A 24842-nucleotide genomic window follows, 5' to 3' on the forward strand; every position below is an offset into this window, starting at 1 on the left:
TATGCATGGCATTTATATTTTCTTATATATTTCTGTGTGCAATGATTTGGGCAATCTTTGTTCTTTTATCACCACGCATTTATAGAAACCTAACTAAGCCATAAGACTGCTGCCCTACTTTTCATTGCATGTAGCAGATTTATTGAGCTCCATGTTCCTAGGTGTAGTGTCTCTCTCGCTAGTTTGGCTTTCCCATTGTGTGAGACATGCTGTCTGGTGGGAGTATATATGTATATATTTTATTTATTTATGTTTGATTATTAAAAATATTACATGTTGGGAAACGGTGTGACGCCGTTTTCCCTAGTTGCTAGTCAGTCGTTAAAAGCCTCTAAAAAATGTTAGACATTCAATTCAATCAAGTGATTTTTTTCTCTCCCTTTTTTTAATAAAAATAAAACAGTGGGTGCAGGTACAGTTCTGGTATTCCGAGAGGCTGGTAGGGCTCAATGTGTTATGGCAGGAGAGGAGGCGGGAGTCACGTCTTTTTCTAGTGCAAAAGAGTACTTGGATTGTCCTCCTCGAGGTAGCCCTCATGTTGTCTTTAATAGATTTCGTGGAGCTGAGCTGTTTGCAGTGGGGTTAGAATGATGTTAGTAAAGTTCCCAACCCTCGTGAGGGTGTTAGCAGTGTTATTGGTGAAGCACAGATCTGATGCTTCCCTGCAGTGACTGAGCAGGTTTCCCTGGCAGAGTGGGACCAGAAGGTGACAGTGATCATTGGCAGGGTGAGGGCAGCAGCACAGCATATGTAGCCAGGACTCGAGATGGTAATTGCGAAGCCTGCGAATTAGCTACCCATCCCTCTATGCCCAGAGCGGGTTGAAGTTGAGGATTGGAAGGTATAGCAGCCTCATGTAGGTAGTTCTGTTGCGAGTCTTGGGTTGGAGGAGGTATTTGAAGTATGGTTGGGCTTTCCCCTTGATGTACGAGGCATCCAAATCTGTAAAGAGGGGTTTATGTTGAAGCCTCGCAATGTCTCTCTCGTATGATACTTGAATGATTTGTTCTTTTGTTATTTTCCGCGTTGACAAAGGGATGCTTGGTTTAGAGAGATATGTTATTTCGATCTTTATTGTGCCAGTTGCTAAGTGCAGCTGTGAGTGCCAAGGGGACTGCTCCTCTGCAAATATAGATGGTAATTGTGTTTCTAGGAATTGGGCAGGAGCTCGCAGGATGCGGATGAAATATTTCACTAAGTCACCAAGACAGTGAAGGTCTGCGCTTGCCAGACCCAGCTCCAACTTCAGCCTGGCCCTCCTTTTTTGCTGGGGAAAGGAGAACATTTTCTTGTAGGCTGTAATTTGATAGTTTGTAAGACATAGGCCTGTATTTCTTGGAAAGGCTAGGTGGCCGTAGGACAGTGCTGGCAGCAATTTGGCGCATAGTAAACTTAGTATTGGCTCGGCTGTTGGACTGTGCAGTTGGCGGATCAGGCATCTCAGGCTATGTATGACCCCGGCTCCCTTGGACCTGCAATACTTGAGGTGGGCCACTTGGTTTGCCCTTTCATTGTACCAGACTCCCAGATAGTTGTAGCTGGTACAGGTTGTGATTCGCAGTCCACCTATTCGCCAGAGCATGGTTTTCTTTCGTGGGTGGTTGCCGAAAACCATTAGTTTGGTTTTTGACTGGTTCACCATGAGTTTATTTGTCGTGTTATACGTGTTGAGGGCATTGTGGGCACTTTGTAGACCTGTTCTTGTTTGGTCCAAAATGATGATTTCATCAGGATATTGCATGGTCTGAAGACGTGAGTCCCCAGGTTTTGGGGCAACCAGGCTTGCGCCTGCCAAAGATTTTGGCAGATCGAAAGATTAACCCCACCTAGCCGTAGCGGTAGCCAGATCTTTAATACTACAGAATTGGATATGTCAGAAAATCCCTACATTGGCTCAGTGGCTACTTAAGCTGAAACGGACCGATACATTCGAAGAGTCCTGCGCGAAGAGAATAGGGGCGTTGCGGAGATTTGAGATGACATGGGAAAGCTAGGTTTCGACCACGCAAACAAATTACACTACGTAATTTAATTGATCTTTTGTATACATTTAACATCAACCGTTATTAACCTCTGCATGTTTTCATAACAGTTAAAAGGTGGGTAGTCCCCTGGAGAGAGCTTAGGGTGTACAATCAAACTAATTATGAAGTACCCCTTTTCAAAGGACGTCAAGTTAGAGGTTACATGTTATAACTGAGCTTCTATTTAGAATGCTGATATTGCACACCATGTAAAATGGGATATGAATTTGCTCTTTTTTTATCACTGTACGTTTTAAATATGAGACTCGATATTTTATAGGTTTTATCTTTTTTCTGTATATCCTGTTTATCATATTTATCATGTACAAATGGATTATGAAATTTGTTCTATTTACTGTCTATTTTAATATGAGATTGGAGATTTTGTAAATTTGTCTGCTTCATGTACCTTGTTTAACATGTATGCTACACTCAATAAAAATGTCTTTAAAAAAAGGGATTCTTGCAGATACAGTCGTAGCGCTGGTTTTGATCCTCACCCAGGTCTCCTGATAAAGTGACATTAATGCTGTAAGAAGTTTGGGGGGCATTCCCCAAGAATTTAGTTTGTGCCATACACAAGTGTCCCCGGTCAACTCTGTCAAATGCTGCGCTGTAATCCATAAAGCAGCAGAATAGAGGTAGCTGTTTGTCATTGATTGCTCTCCACGATAAGCATGCCAGTGCTATTATGTTGTCTGTTGTTGAACAGTCTGATCTGAATCCTGACTGGGTATGGGGAATGATGCTTCTATCTGTGGCCCAGGTTTCCAGTTCAGCCAGTAAGATATGGGCATAAGCCTTAGCTTTGATGTCCAAAAGTGCTATTAACCAATAGTTGGCAGGGTTTGAGCGGTTGCCCTTTTTGTGAATTGGGTGCAGTATTGATCCCTGTCATGTAGATGGAATAGTGGCTGTGAGGGAGGCATGGTTGAAAAGCGGAGTGAGGAGCCCTGTCCAAAAGGTTTGGGTTGATTTAAAAACTGCTGCCTGTACTCCACCCCGGCGCGAGTTTGTCCCTCATTTGTCTATGGTTTTAATGACTTCAGTTTCTGTGATTTCAGAATCCTGCGTATCTTGAAGATTTGATGTCTGGATAAGGTGGAAAGCTTGCATTGCTCCCGGATCGCTGCTGGAGAGCTGTTTAACGTAGTTGACCCATGTGTTCTCTGATACTCCATTCTCCTTAGACTGGCCGTAATTGCTGACTTTGTTAATATATTTCCAAAAGGGGGGGGGGGGGTTTCCTTTGAGAAGGGAAAAGATTTTGAGGCAGGCAGCTTCTGTCCGTTTGGTGTGTTGATCCTATACACTTTTCTTGTAGGCGACTCGAAGGGTTGCAATGGCGTCGCCCTGTGGTTTTTTGTCGTCTCTCCGTTTTGCTTTAGGGCCTTTCGAAGCTACCGTTTGCATGCCAATATCTCCTGTGCTTCCTTGTTGGTTGGTTAGGCACCTGCTTTAGGTTCTGCCCAGCGCCAGATGTAGGTTGGTGAGTCGAGTGGTCCAGTGATCTAAGAGGGCCTCCGGGCTGCGTGGAGTTTCTGATTGTTCATTGTGGGTTATCCAAGTGGTCAGTTTCAGGCCTAACTTTAAGGTCCATTTTATTCTGCGTAGTACTTTCACGTTCTTCTCCCGTGGTTTTGCCAATTGATGTAAACTTGTGCGTTGCTGCCGTGGAGAGTCTGAAGGATGCTCTGAGGGGTCTGTGGTCACTCTCTGCCAGGTCATCTATATCGAAGTAGCTAAGCTGTAGGGCTACCAGGTTGCTTAAGAATATATAGTCAATTGTGGAGATGATCCTGTATGTGGGGAGCGAAAGTCATGTTTGATCCAGGGCTTTTTTGAGGTTGTAAGCGGAGTGTATGTTGAGCAATCTCTTTAGATAGGTTGTTGTCTTTTGGTGGCTTACCAAGCGATCTGTTAAAGTCCCCGACTATGAGTGGGTTATGATGTGGGTATTTGATGAGGAGATCTCCAATAACGTCCGCCTTGTTGTTGAGTGCTTGGTTCTTCTGATGCAGTACAGGATTGACGTAGCAGTTGAATAGAAGCAGTTGGAGCGGTTGGTGTTGTTTTTTTATTCCATTGATGAGTAGGGCTTGTCTTCCAGGTGAAGGGACAGCGAGAGAGATTGCTTCCACCCTGCAGGCAGTTGGCCGCCCGAAATGTTGCATCTGATGGTTGGGGTGTGGATTTCAAAATACCAAGGTAATGTTGTGCTGGTCGTTGCCCGGGTCTCCTGAACCCCGATGATGACACTGCTTTGGAGATACTCTAGGGCAGAGTTTGCCTTGATGAGCTGCTGGATGCCTGTCACGTTCCAAGAAGTGATTGTTAGATGCTTATTTGGGACATTTAGGGGTCTGCCTAGGTTCTGTCTGGGGAGCTTAAGAGTGCTGTTGAGAGGGGTGGTAGCCAGGCTGGGTCTGATATCCGGCTTGGTTAGTGTCGTCGGATTTGCCAGCGAGGACTGACCTTTGGTTTGAGGAACATATGATTCTCAAACTTTCATGTTGGATGGGAGTGCCAGAGAGATTATTACCGGGGCGGGGTCTGTCTGCGCATTTTACGATGGAGTACGTTGTGGCTTTAGGGGGTGGCTTCGTGAAGCCCTGCTGTCTGATTCATCCTTTTCTCCTTTGAGTGAAAGTTGGTTGCTGGAGCATGGGTCCTTTACTGTGGTGACCTTGGCCCCATTACCGGACGGCTTTGCTGTAAAGATTTGGTAGAACTCGGCGGAACCAGCCGCTGACTCTGTAGTATGTGAGTGGTTGAGCAGGGATGCTGCTCCATTTTTAGCTATTGCCCTTTTTTGTAGTTTGCTAAAATATTTCTTTGCCTTCCTGGAAAGTGAGCCTTCCGTCTACTTAGGGGCTTGTATGCCAACTGTCCCTTCCTCTGTTGGTCGGCTGATGGGTGTACTGGGCTTGGGGGCTGGAGGCCCTGCAGGTGGTGTGGATTCTGGCGCAGTGGGTCATTGCAGGATTCGCGTTTTTATCTATTTTTCAGATGGACATTCTGGTGGATTAACTTGGGGCTGGGTGTGGACTTGATAGTGGTGGTCCCCTGATGTCCCGATTGAGTCTACCAGTGTTGTCCAGAATGCTGTGAAGGTTGCCGACTGATCAATAATTGCTGCGCAAATACAGGAGCAGTTTGTTTGCAAGGTAAAAAGCATGTACATGATATGATCCATTTTTGGTTCAGATATACCAGGCGCAGAGCTATTAACTGTAGTAAGTCTGTTTGTAATTCCATCTTGGAGGATTGCCAAAGTAGAGCTTTGGCCATTAAATGTTGTGTATTGCTGGGTTTTGGGGACTCTGAGGTAACCTTTCTGTATGAGTCTTCCATGTTTTGAGTGGTGGTGTAAAAATGGTTTGTTCCTCTGGAGGATCTATACAGCTGCGGGGGTGAGCTCCAGAGCTTGTTCAATTTTAGTTTCTAGTTGTAGAAATGATGATGTAAGTTCTCCCAGCTCTAGTTTTTGGTTGACTTCTGGCGAGTCTGGTGCAGTGGCCTGTGCTAGGTTCTGCGGGGGAGATAAGTGAGGTTGGTGTATTTGAGCCTAGATTGTTCTTGGTGCGCTCAATGTTGACTTGTGACTGTCGATGAAAGAAGAGTGAAAGTTCATTGGAGCAAAGTTCATGTAGGCTTTGGGATTGATGTCTGGCCCTAAGAGTGGTTGGACGGAGCTGTTGCCCCTGTGCTTGGGCAGGAGATGGATCAGCGTTTTGTGGCTGTTAGGCCTGGGCCCTGAGAGCTTGTTGTGGGGGGACCGCCTCTCTGCTACCTGGGTTGCTGCTGGAGAGATCTGTTCTGCCTGAGGTTGGGGCGCCATTTGGAAGCGTGGAAAGCATGTATTTAGTGATCAGGCCAGCGGCAGGGGTCTTTTGATTTCTCTTAATCAGGAGTGGCCTTGGAAGCTGATCTGTGCCCTGGGCGATCGTGGCAGCTGTGGAGGAGTCTTTGATTAGTGGCCCTGATGGACCTGCGCTTTCGTTTGTGTCGGCGGCAGATTTCGACCTGGTGACTGGTTTCCTTTTTATCATCTTTGAACTGTGGATTTTGAGTTTTTCGTGTGGCAATGAAGATGTCCGTATATGTGCCCCAAAGGTGGTTTGTCAGAGTTTTTATTTACTGAGTGAGTGAGTTGAGGGAGTTTCCCCTCTGCCCTTCCAGAGGTTTCACGGTTCAGGCGCTGTGAATTGGGGCTTAGCCAAGCTTTTAAGGTGTCTTCTAGATGCCTGCTGAATGGCTGCTTGGATGCTGTTTTAAGGATGGATTTGCGGGGGCCAACAGCTTCCCGTAGATTGAGCGAATTTGATGATTTGTTGGCAGTGTTGAAGCCCAAGCTAGCACCTTGATGGTTGAGGTAGCCGCGGTTTGCTTTGTGGATAGCTTTTGACAGCATGGATGAATTCTCTGCTCGGGATGATAGCCTCGTTTGTGCCAGGTTTAAGGCAGCGCTGGTGTCCTACCTTCCTAGTGGGCGCTGGTGTACTTGTTGGGCGCCTAGTGTGCCTGTTTAGGGAGTTTTTTGCAAGTGTGAGCTGTCCGAGCCGCCACGCCCTCTTGCGCTTACATTCGCGTTTCGGTGAAGCCGAGAGGGTCTAGCTCTGGGAAGCACGTTCTGTGGTGACTGTGCAGCTGTGCGGCGTCTTTGCCCTGCCTGGGCTCTTTCAGGGGATGTTCCCCCCACCAGGATTTTGCAGTGATCAGGGAGGGGGGAGTTAGTCCTTGATTTGCTTTGGGGGCACAATGGGCGAGGCGGGGTTCTTTGCGGTACCGGCTACACCGGCTTATTGCTGGCTGCTACCGCGCTGACATGGGGACGTCCGCGGCTATGGCTCTTGCCACTGCTTGACTGTATCTGAGAGTGCAAGCACTAGCCACGGTGGAGGGAAGGGAGTGTCGCGGGATAACGCACGCACGCACGGGCAGGAGTGCGGGAGGGAGGAGTTTACAGCTCTGTGTCAAGATCATGGCCCTCCCTTGTCCCAGGCTGCCTGACTCACCAGCTCCGGCTCCAGCAGTCCAAGCCACTCTCCCGCTACCTATAGGCAGTTGCACACCCTCTCCTGGTGTGGTCCCTTTTAGATTTGACCAGGGGCCCCACGGTTTGCTGTTGCTCTTGCATTGTGCTCTTTGTTCAGGCTACATGCCTGTGTTGTCTGGTCCCTCCAGCCTCCAGTGTGTGAATTTGGTGCACTGGCGCACTGGTGAAGCGTCGGTTGGCAGGGGTCCCGTCCCAGGAGGTTGAGGCCCCTGTTGCACCAAGAGCGAGTTGGGCCTTCCAGACGAGCCTGCATGGTGCACCTAGAATTAACTTTGCCGCCTCTGCGGTCCCCCTGTTCTGCACACTCCACGGCCTCCGACTGTCGGCAGCCGCACTCGACCGGGTGCCTGCTTCCGCCCGCTGTGTCGCTGTAGAACTTCAGGTGAGTACCGCAAGCGGTAAGTCAAATGAACGAATGTCCAATACTCTGGTACTTGGACCGATACTTGGACTGCGAGCCCAAAGCCCAGTCCCTGGGTCTGGGCTCGACGGTAGTTGCTGCTCTCCTCACGGCTCTTGTCTCGTAGCTCTTCTCCCTGCCTTTCACATCTGGTCAGGTATACGCAATCAGGTAAGAAATCTAACTCTGGTGAGAGTAGACTTGGAGTATATATTGCAAAGCATGTTAAAGCTGCCTTCAGCCTTTCATAATCTGATTCAACGCCATCTTGTTCACTCTTTATATAATACAGAAAATAGAAGAAATACTTTCCGCAAGCAGTTTCCAATAATTGATTTTTTTTTACGTATGTGAATGCAATGCACAACATACCGTACCCAATTCAGGTAGCCATAACCTTGTGCTCACATTAATCAATATAGACCAAATTTAGGTACATGCAACAGTCTCCACTGAACTACAAGAAGAATTCCCCTAATGGCAGCCGAAACGTTATATATTAAAGTTACTATGTTAATGTTATTATAAAGCATGCTATACACTTTCTGAAGTATTTTATGGGGAAATGTGTAAGTCCTAGTGCATCTACAGTAGCTAAACTCATTATGGAGTGATATGTGTAGGCAGTTTTTGGGTGCAAGGTTCTTTCAAATAAATTGTGAAAATTAGAGTTGAATAGTGCACATAAAGCATTAAAACCAAGGTGTTTGGGCTTGAGAGTTGACCACATTTGGAAAACCTGCTGGAGTGAGGTCCATTGTAGCCTAGAATGACTAGATGAGATTTGAAGACCAAGGAAGCATCTTGCTCTGTGCTTTAGCCCAACAAGCAGATTGTGAAGTGTTGCTCTGCGACCGCTGGAGTCGACCAGCAGTATCATGAAAAGGATTTTTGGAGCCCCGGGCAAGGCATATTTCAGGGCCCCTTGTTTGTAGTAACTTAGAATTTATAAACATTTTAAGCTCTCACGATACATACAAGCATTATTGAATTACAGTTAACATTTAAAAAATGGGACCCTTAAAAACAGCTGAAAGCTCAAGCTGCATAGTATCCAAAAGCAAAAGGGTGTTCAAAGAATGTTTGAACGCGCATTTATAATTCTTTGTGCCTTTGGGTTCTTGTTTTTGTAATAATAACATATTTTTTTCTATTCAATATCTAACCAGCCTGTTGCTCCCACTGTAGGAAAGACACATTAAGGGTGTCTTGGAAGATGTTTAGTGAATAATGTTAATATAGTACAAATACACACCGCTTTGATTAATGGAAAATCGTAATCACAAATAACTCCCCCACAACCCCTTTCACTATTGGCATTCTTGCTGCAGCAGTGAAAATGAAAGCACTGCTCCAAAAAATCTGGTATTTTTCTCCTTAATACTCCTCTGCTTTGTCCCTCCAGCCCTTTTAGTTTATCAAGGAACCTGTTGGAAGGCAGGTGCCCTGGGCAGTTTGCCCACTTTGCCCGTGCCTTAAAATAGTTGAACCGCAAAGAGGATTGATGGAGCAGTGCAGGAGCTCAAAGTGCCATGAAGATGTCTCAGCATCAAGCTCGAACCAGTGGAATTGGGAGAATTGTGGCACAAGATTTTTTATTTTTTTTAAAACTTTTATTTAAAGATTTTCTCCAACAAAGACAATCCATACATCTTGCGATCCACAATTGTACACTTTTCGCCACAGTGCGAAAGTTCGAATCGTACAGTAACCCTGATGACATACATAGTAAAGTAGGAGCAATACCACAAGAACATTGGCACAAGATGTTCATACGAAAAGCAGTGGACCGGGAGGTGATTGTATTTTGCTTGAGAGTCAGTATGGCGAAGTACGAACCAGGTGGCCGTGGGCTCCATCAGCATCATGGCTTACCAGAAGGAGGCTGTTGGCTCATCCCCAAACATAGGCTGAGGGGGCCAGGAACACCGTTACCAGGGTCAGTGGAGCATTGTTGAGCTGAGTGACCTCCTGTCTGCTGAAAATGAAGAGCGGTGACAGGCAGTTGAGAGATGTGACTGGAATGGGATCCATGCCCGCACAGCACATGTTGAGGCCTTTGATGCCTGCATAGAGGAGCTTGCTGCCTCCGGGGACTAATGTGGGTGCAGTGTGCATACAGGCCACAATGGGAGAGCAGAAGACATAGTTACTATCCCTCAGCACAGTCATGTCAAAATGTACATATTGGGTTACTGGGAGAGGATGGGGTTGTGCCACAACTAAGACTGCAGTCTGTAGGAGTGTCATCCAAGCGGTTGCACAGGCCCCCTGTGGACAAGAGAATGTATTCCCCAACTTTACAATGAAGCAGAATCCATGCACAAAGCTACCCTCTGGTGGCACTTTAGAGCAATTGTTTGGACATAGACTCCCCTGTGAGAGCAGCTGGAGTCTCTGCCATTAGACATTGGACACACTGCACGGGGGAAGGTAAGGAAGGAGAGGCCTTTAGTATCTGTGGTACATCCTGCTCTGCCGCCAAGATCGCCAGCCACACGAAGGTAAAGAAGCCATTTGTACATTTCTCTTTAAATGGAACCACTCCGGGCCAAGGATTCATTATTGAGACCAAGGCTGCTCAAATTCAACTCAAATTTGTGTTGGTGGGGATGCAGGAGACAGTAGCTTCATGTCTTTAGGAAATGCATAAAACTGACATTTTTAAATATGGTGCTTGAAATTATAGAAGAAATGTTTCGTTTCATCCTACCCCAGACACCAGAGGTTGAACCATTGTACTTTAAAACAGGGTTGCGATTGGCCCAGATGCTCCATGCAGCTTGGCATGCCAACACAGGTGTGTGGGGGAAGCACATAGAATAGGACATTCATTGGCCAGGCAAAAATGTACTTTTAGCTACAGACTGATACCAGAATTCGGATTGGGAATGTGATCCAGTACCTACATTTCTAACATAGGAATTCCAAGAGCTTACAGGATTCCAAGAGATTACAAGTCCATGATATCTCAGGACACACTGAATCATCCTAGCTGAGCCAGTTGCTAAAATTCTGAAGAGCAAATTGACCCACCTTGAAGGGTACTCGTTTTAAGCAGAATTACCCTTCAAATATCCAAGATCCACATTATACGTGGCGGCGGTGGGGGGGTGGGGGGGTGGGGGGGGGAGGAGGCCCGGTAGAGAAGAAGGAAGGAAGGAGAGTGAATTTGGACCATTGTTCTTGGGAGAGGCCGAATGGATTTTTATATTCCATTTGATGTCTGTCTTGCTTCATACAAATTCAGTAAAACACTTAATCAGAAACGAAAAACTAAAACCAAAGTCATAGGTAAACCTTCTTACTACCATGCCAATCACAGCACAACGGCCAGCCTCTGCACCACCATGCTACAAATATTTGTCCCAGTGACATCGGGTGGCTACCATTGTGACTGCATCTCATACGACCTCTGCTCAGACTGTTGCCACATCAGTAGTTTTGCACCAGAGTGAGAGTCCTTCCGATCCTCTGGTATGGTTTCATACAGCAGCTTAGTGGCTCAGACTGACCCACGTGGCTTCCTGGCTTTCAATACCGATTGGAAACTTCATTTGGTGTGTTTCAGAAGCTCTGAAGTCATGGACTCCTTACCTTTGCCATGGTGATCTGAAATGTAACTGGCTTTAAGGGTTTCTGTTTGATCTTCAGAATGCTAGTGCAGTCAACAGATCACTAAACGTACAATTTAAGGAGGCCTATGTACCCATAAAACACCTTTTCAGAAGTTTATTGTTTTATTTCGAAGCAGTTGAACTCTAGAAGTCCCCCTTACCATTCACTGAAAATAAAGTGTATTTACTCCGAGATTCTAACGCCATCAAGCAACTGATTGAGACATTGGTTCACTTCAGTGATGAGATGCAAGACCCTGGTATGGCAGCTTTACAGAAACCCAACCCTAGTCAACCAGAGGCAAGCTGCAAGAGAACACCGACCAGCATGGGTATTTAGGTGCCAACCTCACCATGGGGACCTTTGTGGTGTAGACCTCTTTAGCTAAGATGCAGCTAAATGTGTTCCCTTCAGTCCCTCTTGATAGAGAATATAATTCATTTGAGAGTTCGGCCTACATGGTCTTTTCCAGCAATTGTTTGCGAATTTAGAGCATCAGTGCCCAAGGTGCTCAGTCCCAGGATCGGAGCACTGCTGATGTTGCAGATCCAGCCAAAACCCAGGAGATAGGTTTAAGATTAGGAATTTGCTGAAAGATCAGATGTCCATCGGAACAAATGTTTAATTACTGTTATGTTTACGTCCACCATCCTCTTGGTCATCCTCACTTTACGTACTTGGTCTTTGTGGCAAGGAAGGGTCAGTATCACTGCAAGGTGATCTCTTATGCCCTGACTGCTCCCTCCGGTGTCTAGCAAGATTATGACAACAGTTACAGCTTTAATACAGTGTCTTAGTAAACACAAATACCTTTATCAAGATGATCAAAGGGTGAGTACATCGTCTCTTCAAGTGGTTGCAACCCCCTTGTAATATGGAAACATATAAAGCAGAGGGTGTCTCATCCCACCAGTTTAATCAGATCTCATGTTTCTAGTACTGACGCGCCACTGCATCATATCAATGTGTGACATGTCCTGAAATCTTGTATTCAGCCTGTGTCTGTTTACTTGGCAATATTAATTCTTTTTCTCTTTGGTGATTTGGTGCAAAATAGTTGCGATCATACAAACAGTATATTGTGCCAGAAAAAATTATTTTTGTAAAATAGTTTATCTTTTCTTTTAACAGAAATCTCCAATTTGCTAGTGGCAACTAAGAAGGCTCAAGAATGGCAGCCTGTCTATCCTCTCAGTCAGCTGAGTTTCCATCGAATCCTTAAAGAAGAAATAAATCAAGTGAGTGCCTCCTTAATGAATTACATATCACTGCCATTTAATATCTTGACAGAAATATTGTGAATACAGAATTGTGCTTAAAGATAAACCTGTTATCTCGATTTCAGTATGCATTCCAGTTCATATGTAGATGGGCTTCCTATTCCATCCACCAGGTAGATCTTGGCAGGAAAAAGCTCGAAGACCTAGAAACCGAGCAAGAGAAAAACGACTAAAATGTTTACTGAGCATTCACCCACGGCACCAAGCCTACCACTAGTCTCCTGTTGACCCCCTTGACAACTGCCATGCATGAACACGGTCCTTCTAATATAATACTAGACTTTAATGTTCTTAGGCAACTTAGTAGCATGCTGTAATGCTATAAATTCTAGATAATCTAGCAGCACGGAAGATTTGGATGAATATGTTCTGTCTAGGGTTTTTCTTCATGTTTGTCATAGCTAGCCAGGTAAATACATCGGGCTTCAAAGTAACATTTTGCCATATGATCCCAGGCCTAATTTCTAGGCTCTTATCCACATAAATTAGGAGCAACCGATTTCAGGTGTGCAGGTATAAAAGTAAACTTTTATATGACAGAAAAAAAAACAATTGCTGATTTGTTGTTCCATTAATTTACGGACTGCTCTGCTGAATTTCGCCGACGGTTTGTCAGTGGCCAGCTTCTGTGATCTCTCGCTCAGACTAAGCACATTGTCTCACCCAAGTAATAACTTTATCTTTATTTCGACTTCAAATTGAAATCATAAAAGTGTACATACAAAATATTAAAAGACATTGCAATTAATCCGCCATAAAACCACAGTACATGTTTACACAATTTTTAAAACTAATTTCCATCAGGATTCAGTATCTATTTCTAGTCACAAAAAGCTATCAGAAATGGGGGAAAGGGTAATTGTTGGTAGCACACAGTTCATGGCATCCCCTTTTACCAATAATTATAGTTCCATGCTGCTTGCCTTAGGGACGGGTAGGGTCGGGGATCGGGATAAAAATCGTGCAAGTCCCATATGCGAATGGGACCATCTCCCTCTTTGGTTTGGGAGGATCGCAAATAGGGGACAATATTCGTAGCTTTGAATTTAATTAAAATAAGGTCGCCAGGGATGTCTTTGGTCGATGTACCAAGCCACCCCACCCTCCTGACCCTCAAAATTCCGCCATCTAAAGCAGGTGGCAATGGTCTGTGTTGTTTTAGCCAGGAGATGGTTTTATTTAACAAATCCTGATGGGATTCAAATTTGCCCTTAATAGGTGCAGGGACCCCAGAAAGAATAGTCACGTAAGGGGCAGCTTCTGGAGGTAAATTGATCCAATTCCTGCGCTCATGTGCAAACCTGGGTAGTCTATGTGGTGCAGGTACGGAGTTAGAAATAGTGTTCCGGCCTCTTGGATTGGGTGGAGAGATGAGGGGTTCAGGGATTTGAGCTTCCATAGGTATCGTGGGTTTGAAGTTTTCTTTATTGCAGGGGAGAATAGAGTGAATGGGTGCAGCAGTTGTTTCAGCGGCGATAGGATTTCTGGATAATTTATTTTCAATACTAGTCAGCCTGTCTCCCAGCTCATTGATTTTAGTAATCAAAGGTGATAGTGCGGTTGTTAACAAAAGTTCAATCTGTGCCAGTAGGGTCAATTGAGGTGGTGAGACAGGGTCAGGTGTTTTGTTCATCGCCTCAGTTGGGAAAATTATTAATGGTAAATCGGAGGGTTGTGGTGAAAGACTAGTGCACATTTTGTCAGTGTTCAGAATATCAATGTCATTTGCCTCATCGGTATCTCTGTTCATTATAAGGGGAGTAGATACATTCTGGGCGTAGTTCGTGCCACACAGGGCGTTCAACTCCTCCCAGATGGACATGATATGAGAACAATGAAATGTCAGAATCGGTATAAACAAATACAGTACCTCCAAGTTCGTAACAGCCAAATGGGGTAGCCCGTCCCGGCCTCCTCGTGCCTCTGAGGGCCACAGAGGGCCCGCCCTTTGCCCGGGCTTAGCCCCTCGCTTCGTCCCGCGTGCGTCCCGCGGGACGGAAACAGGGAGTGTATGTATTAGGCAGGTAGGCGGGGCCGGCAGGGGAAGAGTACCAGCTGTGGGTGGTCAGGGAATGCTGGTACTCGCAGTCCCCGGCCGCCGCACCCGCCGAATCCCCGTAGGCAGGAAGAAAACAGGGGCAGACAGCAGCAAGCAGTCCCCAGGGGGAAGAACGGCTCCTCGGATCTCCTAGGGTCAAAGTCCCGACCCACCTCAAGCCGCGAGTCGCACCCGCGGAGCGGGGGCGGCAAGAGGTATTTACAACAGGCAGGCAGGTAGGCGGGGCCGGCAGGGGAAGAGTACCAGCTGTGGGTGGTCAGGGAATGCTGGTACTCGCAGTCCCCGGCCGCCGCACCCGCCGAATCCCCGTAGGCAGGAAGAAAACAGGGGCAGACAGCAGCAAGCAGTCCCCAGGGGGAAGAACGGCTCCTCGGATCTCCTAGGGTCAAAGTCCCGACCCACCTCAAGCCGCGAGTCGCACCCGCGGAGCGGGGGCGGCAAGAGGTATTTACAACAGGCAGGCAGGTAGGCGGGGCCGGCAGGGGAAGAGTACCAGCTGTGGGTGGTCAGGGAATGCTGGTACTCGCAGTCCCCGGCCGCCGCACCCGCCGAATCCCCGTAGGCAGGAAGAAAACAGGGGCAGACAGCAGCAAGCAGTCCCCAGGGGGAAGAACGGCTCCTCGGATCTCCTAGGGTCAAAGTCCCGACTCACCTCAAGCCGCGAGTCGCACCCGCGGAGCGGGGGCGGCAAGAGGTATTTACAACAGGCAGGCAGGTAGGCGGGGCCGGCAGGGGAAGAGTACCAGCTGTGGGTGGTCAGGGAATGCTGGTACTCGCAGTCCCCGGCCGCCGCACCCGCCGAATCCCCGTAGGCAGGAAGAAAACATGGGCAGACAGCAGCAAGCAGTCCCCAGGGGGAAGAACGGCTCCTCGGATCTCCTAGGGTCAAAGTCCTGAACCACCTCAAGCCGCGAGTCGCACCCGCGGAGCGGGGGCGGCAAGAGGTATTTACAACAGGCAGGCAGGTAGGCGGTGCCGGCAGGGGAAGAGTACCAGCTGTGGGTGGTCAGGGAATGCTGGTACTCGCAGTCCCCGGCCGCCGCACCCGCCGAATCCCCGTAGGCAGGAAGAAAACAGGGGCAGACAGCAGCAAGCAGTCCCCAGGGGGAAGAACGGCTCCTCGGATCTCCTAGGGTCAAAGTCCCGACCCACCTCAAGCCGCGAGTCGCACCCGCGGAGCGGGGGCGGCAAGAGGTATTTACAACAGGCAGGCAGGTAGGCGGGGCCGGCAGGGGAAGAGTACCAGCTGTGGGTGGTCAGGGAATGCTGGTACTCGCAGTCCCCGGCCGCCGCACCCGCCGAATCCCCGTAGGCAGGAAGAAAACAGGGGCAGACAGCAGCAAGCAGTCCCCAGGGGGAAGAACGGCTCCTCGGATCTCCTAGGGTCAAAGTCCCGACCCACCTCAAGCCGCGAGTCGCACCCGCGGAGCGGGGGCGGCAAGAGGTATTTACAACAGGTAGGCGGGGCCGGCAGGGGAAGAGTACCAGCTGTGGGTGGTCAGGGAATGCTGGTACTCGCAGTCCCCGGCCGCCGCACCCGCCGAATCCCCGTAGGCAGGAAGAAAACCGGGGCAGACAGCAGCAAGCAGTCCCCAGGGGGAAGAACGGCTCCTCGGATCTCCTAGGGTCAAAGTCCCGACCCACCTCAAGCCGCGAGTCGCACCCCACTTCCTCTGCTTATTGCTGATCAGTACTCTAATCCCCTACTTTAGCACATTTAATGACATCCCTTCCACCTACTTGCTTCATCTGCTGTCTTGCCCACATCAGCTCCTTTACTTTACATCTACATGTTTTAACTCTCTTCTGTCTTATTCCATCCACTGTAAACTCCTGCCATACGCACACACTCTACTCAGTCTAATGCAATGCTAAAACACAAGCTACATTCACTCTGGTCCACATCCACTCGAAGACTGCAAATGCACTCATGCCTTCACCTAATCTTACTCCTTCATCTACTCTCTTACCTCACATCCACTCTCGCACCTATGATTTACACTACTTACTCTGCACTCCTCTCCATTCTCATGCCACCAACTTCACACTCATGCCCCACTTTCATTCTTTATTATTCACTGCTTCATGACTTAGCTGAATACATCCGAGCATTGTGTGGTCTTCATTGTTTGAACCTTTATTCAGCCCGAGGCTCTCAAAAAGAGACACTGGCTGCTCGTCCTTGAAATAGGAATAGACTTTTCTGGTTTTCTTTGTTAGATTATTTATATTAATATTTTACACTCATGGTGCACACTGAACTTTTTCAGAGTACTAGAAAGGCGTGCATTAGACATTTCAATATCCTGATATTTGTTTAGTGTAAATACTCTATTACCCAGCAGGCAAATCTGGTTCTTTAATCATGGAGATTTGACATTTGACTGGTCCTCTGAAAGCCAGATGAGGCTGGACAGAGGTGGTGCATGTATTGTTGTGCCTCATGTAGGAAGCTGGCTCTGTATATACTATCCCAAAGTGAGGTATAGTGTGCACAAAGTCCAGTGGAACCTTAAAGGTAGGCAGAGGTAAAAGTAGATAGCACCTTACTCTCTATTTGTGGTAGTGTGGTCGAGCTTTATCGGAGGATAGTGTTAAGCATTTGTTGTACACACTCAGTCAGCAAATGATTGCACACACTCAAAGACTGAACTTTAGACCAATTGGTTTTGTATAAAAATATTCTTTTAGTTATTTTATTTCCTAGAACCAAGCAAGCCTGGCACAGGTAAGTGATTTATACTTTGCAGTGATATACAGTTTGAATTGCCGTTGTATGTTTATGTATGTATATATATATATATATATATATATATATATATATATATATATATATATATATATATATATATATATATATATATATATATACTTTGGTTTGATTACAGTAGAATTACTGGTAATGTAATGCTTTGAAATATTGTACATATACTTTGTATTGGCTTTCCAATAGGATGTCAGGTAAGCAAAAGTGGTTTGGGTATTTGGTTACAGTTTTAGATACTTTTATAGATTAACAACTCCACACTTAGAAACGTTTTCATAGAAAAACATTCAATGTTATCCTATGGGAGAAAATAGTGTTATCGGTTCAGAGGTAAGTACTTTGTTGTGGGAGTTGGGTTTCTGGGGTAAGACTCCGGGGTCCCCCAGGATCGAGGAGGCACTCTCAAAGCACCCTCAGCAGCACTAGGGCGGCCAGGTTGCAGAGTGCTGAGGCCCAATGTTATCCAACAGGGGATATGGAGCCTCCGGTTTGTGGCTGCTCACGGACTTAAGCTTAGGGTAAATGGGGGTTCAAGTTACCACCAAAGGTACACCCTCAGCGGCACTAGGGCGGCCGGGTGCAGGGTGCTGTTTTGTCGTCAGGTGCCTGTTGTATATAGGATGGTAAAGGATGACAGGATACTTCTAGTTGATTACAGGTAGGTTTATTATAGGACACAGCTGAGCACACAACCTCGCCAGCTGACGAGACCATCAACTGACACTAGTAGAATTCTTAGGTGGAAGTAAGAACATACATAGGCATTGTGGTAGACAGAGAATGAGAGAACACTAAGAAAGGACTAAGACTACAGACAACCACATTACATGAAGAATCAATGTACAACACATCTCCCTCCTTTATAGAAAAGAAATGAAAAAGAAACAAAAACCGAGATTACATCACCTACCCCATGTAGTACAAAAACGAGATACACAAATACAAAAAGATAGTAGACATTTGTACACACTCCATCCCCCTCCCTTGGTGGAACCAAAACGTGGTTTAGATAAGGAAAGGTGATCACGCCCACAACCTCCCCAAACACGGGTACACCAAAGAGTAGGTACACTTTCCACACTGACCCCCAAAACACACAATAATTTAAACAAACCAGGTAAAATTATATAAGCTCTCCTAGATAGGGTACAACAGGGGTATTGACCCGTAAAACAAGAATAAGGCACCGAACGTCAGCACAACAAAGGATATACCATGGGTACTGACTGGCCCCACACCCTCCCCAAAGAAGGGTACACCACTGGGTAAAAGACATTTTCCACAATGACCCCCAAAACACACAAGTTCACACCCTGGAACTAAAACTACAACCTACCCTACATAGGGTATACCATGGGTACCGAAAGGCCCCACACTCTCGCCAAAGAAGGGTACACCATTGGGTAAAAGACACCGCCCTACACAATGACCCCCAAACACACAAGTTCACACCCTGAAACTAAAACTACAACATACCCTACATAGGGTATACCATGGGTACCGAAAGGCCCCACACTCTCGCCAAAGAAGGGTACACCATTGGGTAAAAGACACCGCCCTACACAATGACCCCCAAACACACAAGTTCACACCCTGAAACTAAAACTACAACATACCCTACATAGGGTATACCATGGGTACCGAAAGGCCCCACACTCTCGCCAAAGAAGGGTACACCATTGGGTAAAAGACACCGCCCTACACAATGACCCCCAAACACACAAGTTCACACCCTGAAACTAAAACTACAACATACCCTACATAGGGTATACCATGGGTACCGAAAGGCCCCACACCCTCGCCAAAGAAGGGTACACCATTGGGAAATAGACACCGCCCTAGGAAAGTACAGCCACAACAGCTCTTCTTACACTTTCCACCATGACCCCCAAATCACACAAGCTCACACCCTGGAACTAAAACTACAACATACCCTACATAGGGTATACCATGGGTACTGACAGGCCCCACACCCTCGCCAAAGAAGGGTACACCATTGGGTAAAAGACACCGCCCTAGGAAAGTACAGCCACAACAGCTCTTCTTACACTTTCCACAATGACCCCCAAAACACACAAGTTCACACCCTGGAACTAAAACTACAACATACCCTACATAGGGTATACCATGGGTACCGACAGGCCCCACACCCTCGCCAAAAAAAAAGGGTACACCATTGGGTAATAGACACCGCCCTAGGAAAGTACAGCCACAACAGCTCTCAATACACTTTCCACAATGACCACCAAAACAAACAATAGGTTAAACACACCAGGTAAGATCATATGAGCTCACCTAGATAGAGTACATCAGGGGTATTAGCCCTTAAGACTAGAATAAGGCACTGAATGTCAGAACAACCTCTCCATGAAGAAAACAAAAGGAGAACGGACCCTTGAAACTGGATGAAGAGGGAATCGCTCATACAACCTCCCCTAAGTAAACGTTTATCACCCTTGCAAACTGTGCAATTTCCCTTAAATGCAAGAACAAACTGGATTGAGACAGTAACTGTCCACACTTGACCCCATAAAAAGAGTACACGTATGGGAAATTACTATGGATAAACAAACAAAGGGAAAGAACCTGAACACCGGTGAGCGGTCCCTCACCCGAAGTAAACACCAATATGAAACTGGTTCAAAGTTCATTCTATGTAGCTCTAAGAGGCTCCATGAAGGTTGTCCTCTACCATTATCAACAAGTCAACCCAACCATTGACACAAGTATCGTGACCTGCAGCAGGCAAGACCAGTCAAGTCTCATAAGTAACTTTGAAACTGTCATCGAGTACCTGGTGTTAATCTAGTACGAGCACTCCCATACCTCATTCATGCACCACTTACCAACGCACTTGGTGACTTAATCACCTACAACACAACTAAACAGGGGTGACCACACACACCACATAGGCCCCTCCTAGACAAGCTGATGAGTTGCCTAACAACTATACACAACTCACACACAACATTTGTTGTGAGACAAACTCTAGTCCTGGTTCTTCTCAGAACCTTTCTGTCACAACTCACTGTCGTGAATCTGGGACCTTAGTCCTGGTACTTCTGTAAGCCCCACCGTCACAATTTTCCTCAAGGTTCCGGGACTCTAAACCTTCTTCTTAATTCAACTGGAAACTTCTCAGTCACAATCGCTCAGATGCTCAATCCTCTCCTAGATTCCTTGACTTGCTTCTGGACTCACTGTCTCATATCAGATCTTTTCCTTTAAGTTTTGGAGTCACCACACTTACAGCCATTATCCTGTACATTCTCAGTCCCGAACACAGATTTTAGACTCTATATTGTTCACAGACCCAGTTCAGAACTCACTCTTCCTCCGTAGTGGACTTCTTGACCAAACTGTGACAGTTCCCGTTGTGAACTTACCGTCCAGAGTCTCACGTGGAGTCGCTGTTCCCGTTATAAATTTATCGCCGAGACTCTCACCTGGGACCACTGTCCCCATTATGGACTTACTGTCACCTTTGTCCCCGTTGCGAACTTACTATCGAGAGTCTCACTTGGGACCTCTGACCCCGATGTGGACCTTCCGTCGAGACTCTCACCTGGGACCTTTGTCCCGGTTGTGAACATTTTGTTCATCTTGCAAACTTGGTTCTACTTGCAAGACCACTGCCCATGCTCTGTTTATTTTCAGGCTCTTTGACCAGCTTCTAATTGTGTGGAACTTAATTTCTGTTCTAGATCCTCTGAACAGCCTCTGCTTCTTAACTCATTAGTGCTTCCCTTTGTTGTTCCTGGACGCACTGTACTTTTTATTTACTTCAGTCACACTTGGCTTCTTTGCCCCAGCTATGTACCCTGGTAATAATCTGCACGTTGAAGTTTAACTAATTATAATTTCCAGTCGGTAGTAAACAGCATAGGCAAAATGATCAGAATAATAGAGGCTTCACGTAACACAGTACATTTTCTTATGCTTGCTCACTGACACGTTTCATATATTCTGCCAAAATATTAATGAATACAGAAATTAACCACTAGATGGCACTGTTGTGAAGAAAACAAATTAAACAGTCTTAAAAATGCTGTCTTAAAATGTTGATACGAGGGTACAATACTGCCGTGTTGAATGCCGTTGGATGACTCGCATAATGACTGCAGCTTAAAACTTGATGAAGAATGCTGACATTTTAGAACCAAGAGAGGATATGCTCGCTTACCTAAACTTCTGGCAATGAAGCTGGTAGCACATCACAAAGTTGCTGAAAATCCTCGTTTTAAGCGCTCCCATTCCGCGCCACACACACGAGGAAACGCTAAACATCCCTTCAATAATACGCAAGTGTTCTCCTTTGCTTTGTGCTCTCGTAGCCTCGTTGCCATAGGAACAGAAGTACAGAATAAATATAAAATGGATGCTCACGTCGCGTCGTGACGTCTTCCCTTGCACGATCACAGACTGAAGGCACACAGACTTCTTCAAAACGCTGGAATGAGGCTTGACACGCAATGACGCCTAGGAGTAGGCTGCTTTTCCGCTGAATCACACGGAGATTCCACTACGTCATCAATTATGAAAGTGGCATGATGGAGAGCAGGTCGGTGTAAAGGCTGACAAACGGTTGCAGGCAAACGGTATTCAAAGGCAAGTATAAGTTTCATAGTTCAAAACAAAACTCACGGTAGAACTTGAATTCATTTCTTCATTTCCTTACTGCGTTTGTGTCACTTATACACTCGTTCTCTAGATAGTATTGATTTAGCATGTGACCATTATTTCATCCAATTCACTCGTTTTTCACAGCAGCTGTAATTTGTACTTAAAAAGTACTCACTTGATCTCCGTGTGTCACTTCATTTGAAGCATTTCAGGAAACAGAAGAGTCATTTCTTAACAAACAGAGCTTTCATCTGATAGTTGTGGAGGAGTTTCCCATCAAAGATCAGTTTAACTTCTGCTACCAATTTAGGCAGTTTTCTCAATTAACAATTAAATATCTCCAGCCAGTTTCTTTTATTCTCACTGCCCTTCAAAATAACGGTATACAGCAGGACAAAAGACTCACGGTAGATGGCCTTGAGGATTGCCTCTTGTTTTCCTTTCTTCGTTTATATCTGTAATTCACTCATTTTTTTTTTCCAGCATGTGATTGTTTATTCACTCCGATTCACTAGTTTATATTTAGTAGAAGGTTTGCAAATCTGTCTTCTTCTTTTGCTGTATAAGTCTGTAACTCTCTCGTTTTTGGCAGAAAGTTCGTTATCTATTTGTGATTTCTTCACTTTTGGCAGAATGTGTATTCACCTTAAATATCTGTGTTGGTTTCTTTTCAAACTTGTGATGAATTTCACATTATAGGCAGTTCCTTTTTCCTTGTTTTAAGCTGCAGCTGGTTGCAAAGTAGTTTAGTTTGACTTTTGCTGCCACTATAAACATGTTCCTTAAAATCTCGAGGCGCTAAAAATATTTGAGGATAGTTTCTACAGTTTATAGGTTCTCTACACCTTACTTATTGCTGCAGAGACTTGAGTTCTTGTTGCGCAGCGCTGCCAGAGTTCAGTAATAAACACACGCTTGTAAAAGATAAGCTTATCTTAGATGCGCAAAATTCATTTGACTTATCTCTCATTCATGCAGTTTCTTCTTTCTTGTTTCCTCTGATCACAAGACTGGCAGCACATAGGTGTAGAGGAGTGGGTTCTTTTCACGAGGTGTGTCTCAGGCTGTGTTAGATGGTTTCTTCTCTGGTCTGGTCAGCAGAAGACGTCGCCAAAATAGGACACAGCTGAGCACACAACCTCGCCAGCTGACCAGACCATCAACTGACACTAGTAGAATTCTTAGGTGGAAGTAAGAACATACATAGGCATTGTGGTAGACAGAGAATGAGAGAACACTAAGAAAGGACTAACACTACAGACAACCACATTACATGAAGAATCAATGTACAACAGTGCCCTGTTACTTTCAATGGGGATTCTCCAGTTTGCATCACTCTGCAGGCTCAGGGACGAAGGTCTTCTGGGAGTGACCACCACTTGGAGAGGTAAGTTGGGATGCTGGGGGTTGGTTAGACACCATCGGTTGGGCCCACCCAAGGCCGTGGGCGTCGGGTGCAGAGGTGTCTTTTAGGGACGGATCTTCTAACCAGCTCCTGGTCGCGGTTGAGCGGACCGTCTGTATTGAGGCTGCAGGCGTTGGCTGGAGGCTTGAGGCAGGTCAGGGATCACTGGATCTCTGTCCTGGATCGCCAGGGAGACCTCATCGTGGTGTTGGACTACTCAAACTCGGGCCGTTTGTGACAGGTACAGAGTGGTGCAGACTTGCAGATTTTGCTGAAGCTGGAGACTGTGGGTGAACAATTGCAGTGTTCACATGAGACACAGTATTTTTCTTGGAAGGCAGGGCAGGTCCTCGGGGTTCTTTAGGTTGCTGGCTGCAGGACACACCGGAGTTTGGCTTCTGCCGGTTCGAGGTGGGGACAGGCCGGATAGGGTTGGGGCCAAGTCAGTGGGCGTGCTCCTCCTCTTAGCTTCGGTACGGCTGTACGGTCCTTCTTCTTCTTTTCTTCTTGGTTGTTGCTTGTCTAAGGGGGCAAAGTTCAGAGGTGCCCCATAATACTAGATTTAGGGGTGTTCTAGGTAAGTCAAAGGTTGGGACCAATGGGTCCCTTCCTTGGGGTGGGCACACCCCCTATTAACCCACCCTCCAGTGGGAGGGGGGCATATGCCTCACTCTGGTTGGCTGGGTCCCCCCCCCCATCTGCAAGCTGGCGGGGACTGAAAGTTGTGATTCATCTCGCCTCCCCCACCTGAGGGGTGGGGTTGGCAGAGGTGGGCACACCTCCCTTCCTCACTTATTTTTCCAGCCGATTCTCCCGCCCAATGTGGGGGTCAGAACCGGTGTGGGCCAGTTCCTTAAAGTAGCAACAGGCCTGGGGAAGCTCACAAAGGCGGCTAACCTTTGAAGCTTCCCCTTCGTGGACCCAGCCCATCCTGGAGGAGGAGGAGGAGGCGGCTTGGCACATCGTCTCAGGATGTGCATTGTTTCAGACCCCAAGAGCAGCAGACTCTCGACACAGGGGTCCAGAAACATGTCTGGTGGTGGCAGCTGGCGAGCAGCCACTCAACCTGGACACTAGTGGTAAGTCATTTTTCAGGGGGCATCTCTAAGATGCCCTCTGTGTACATTTTTCATTAAATCCCACACTGGCATCAGTGTGGGTTCAATGTGCTGAGAAGTTTGATACCAAACTTCTCAGTTTTCAGTTAAGCCATTATGGTACTTTGGAGTTCGTAATGACAAACTCCATGCACCATATACTCTTAATGGCATTACTGCACTTAAAATGTCTAAGAATTGGCTTATGGGTACAGGGCTCAAGCACCAGACACCCTCAACACTGGTATAGTGCACCCAGCTAGAGAGGTGGCTGATCTATGCCAGGGCAGTGGGTTGTAGGTATTGTAGGTATGGTACACAGGGATGTGTGCCATGACGACTCTTCACTTTGCTCTGCACCAAAACACGCAGCCTGCTGAGGCAGTGTGTGAGCGTAAAGGCACAGGGCCTCTAAGGTTGGCACAATAAGTGCTGTAGCCCTTAGAGGCATTCCCTCGCCACAGTGCCCTGGGTACCTGTGGTACCATTGACCTGTGGCCAGAGAATGCC

At 46.6% G+C, this 24842-nt stretch overlaps 1 protein-coding gene across 4 annotated transcripts in view; it reads left to right on the forward strand.

Moving 5' to 3' along the window:
• JAK1 (Janus kinase 1) overlaps positions 1-24842 on the forward strand; it is a 490769-nt gene that overhangs the window by 285578 nt on the left and 180349 nt on the right. For all 4 annotated transcript variants that reach the window (XM_078669080.1, XM_078669071.1, XM_078669099.1 and 1 more), the window contains one exon: positions 12233-12339. In XM_078669080.1, the coding sequence (XP_078525206.1) occupies positions 12233-12339 (107 nt within the window). The remainder of the gene's footprint in view (positions 1-12232; positions 12340-24842) is intronic.

Source organism: Lissotriton helveticus, chromosome 1_2 (genome assembly GCF_964261635.1).
Source record: "Lissotriton helveticus chromosome 1_2, aLisHel1.1, whole genome shotgun sequence".
Classification (NCBI taxonomy): domain Eukaryota; kingdom Metazoa; phylum Chordata; class Amphibia; order Caudata; family Salamandridae; genus Lissotriton; species Lissotriton helveticus.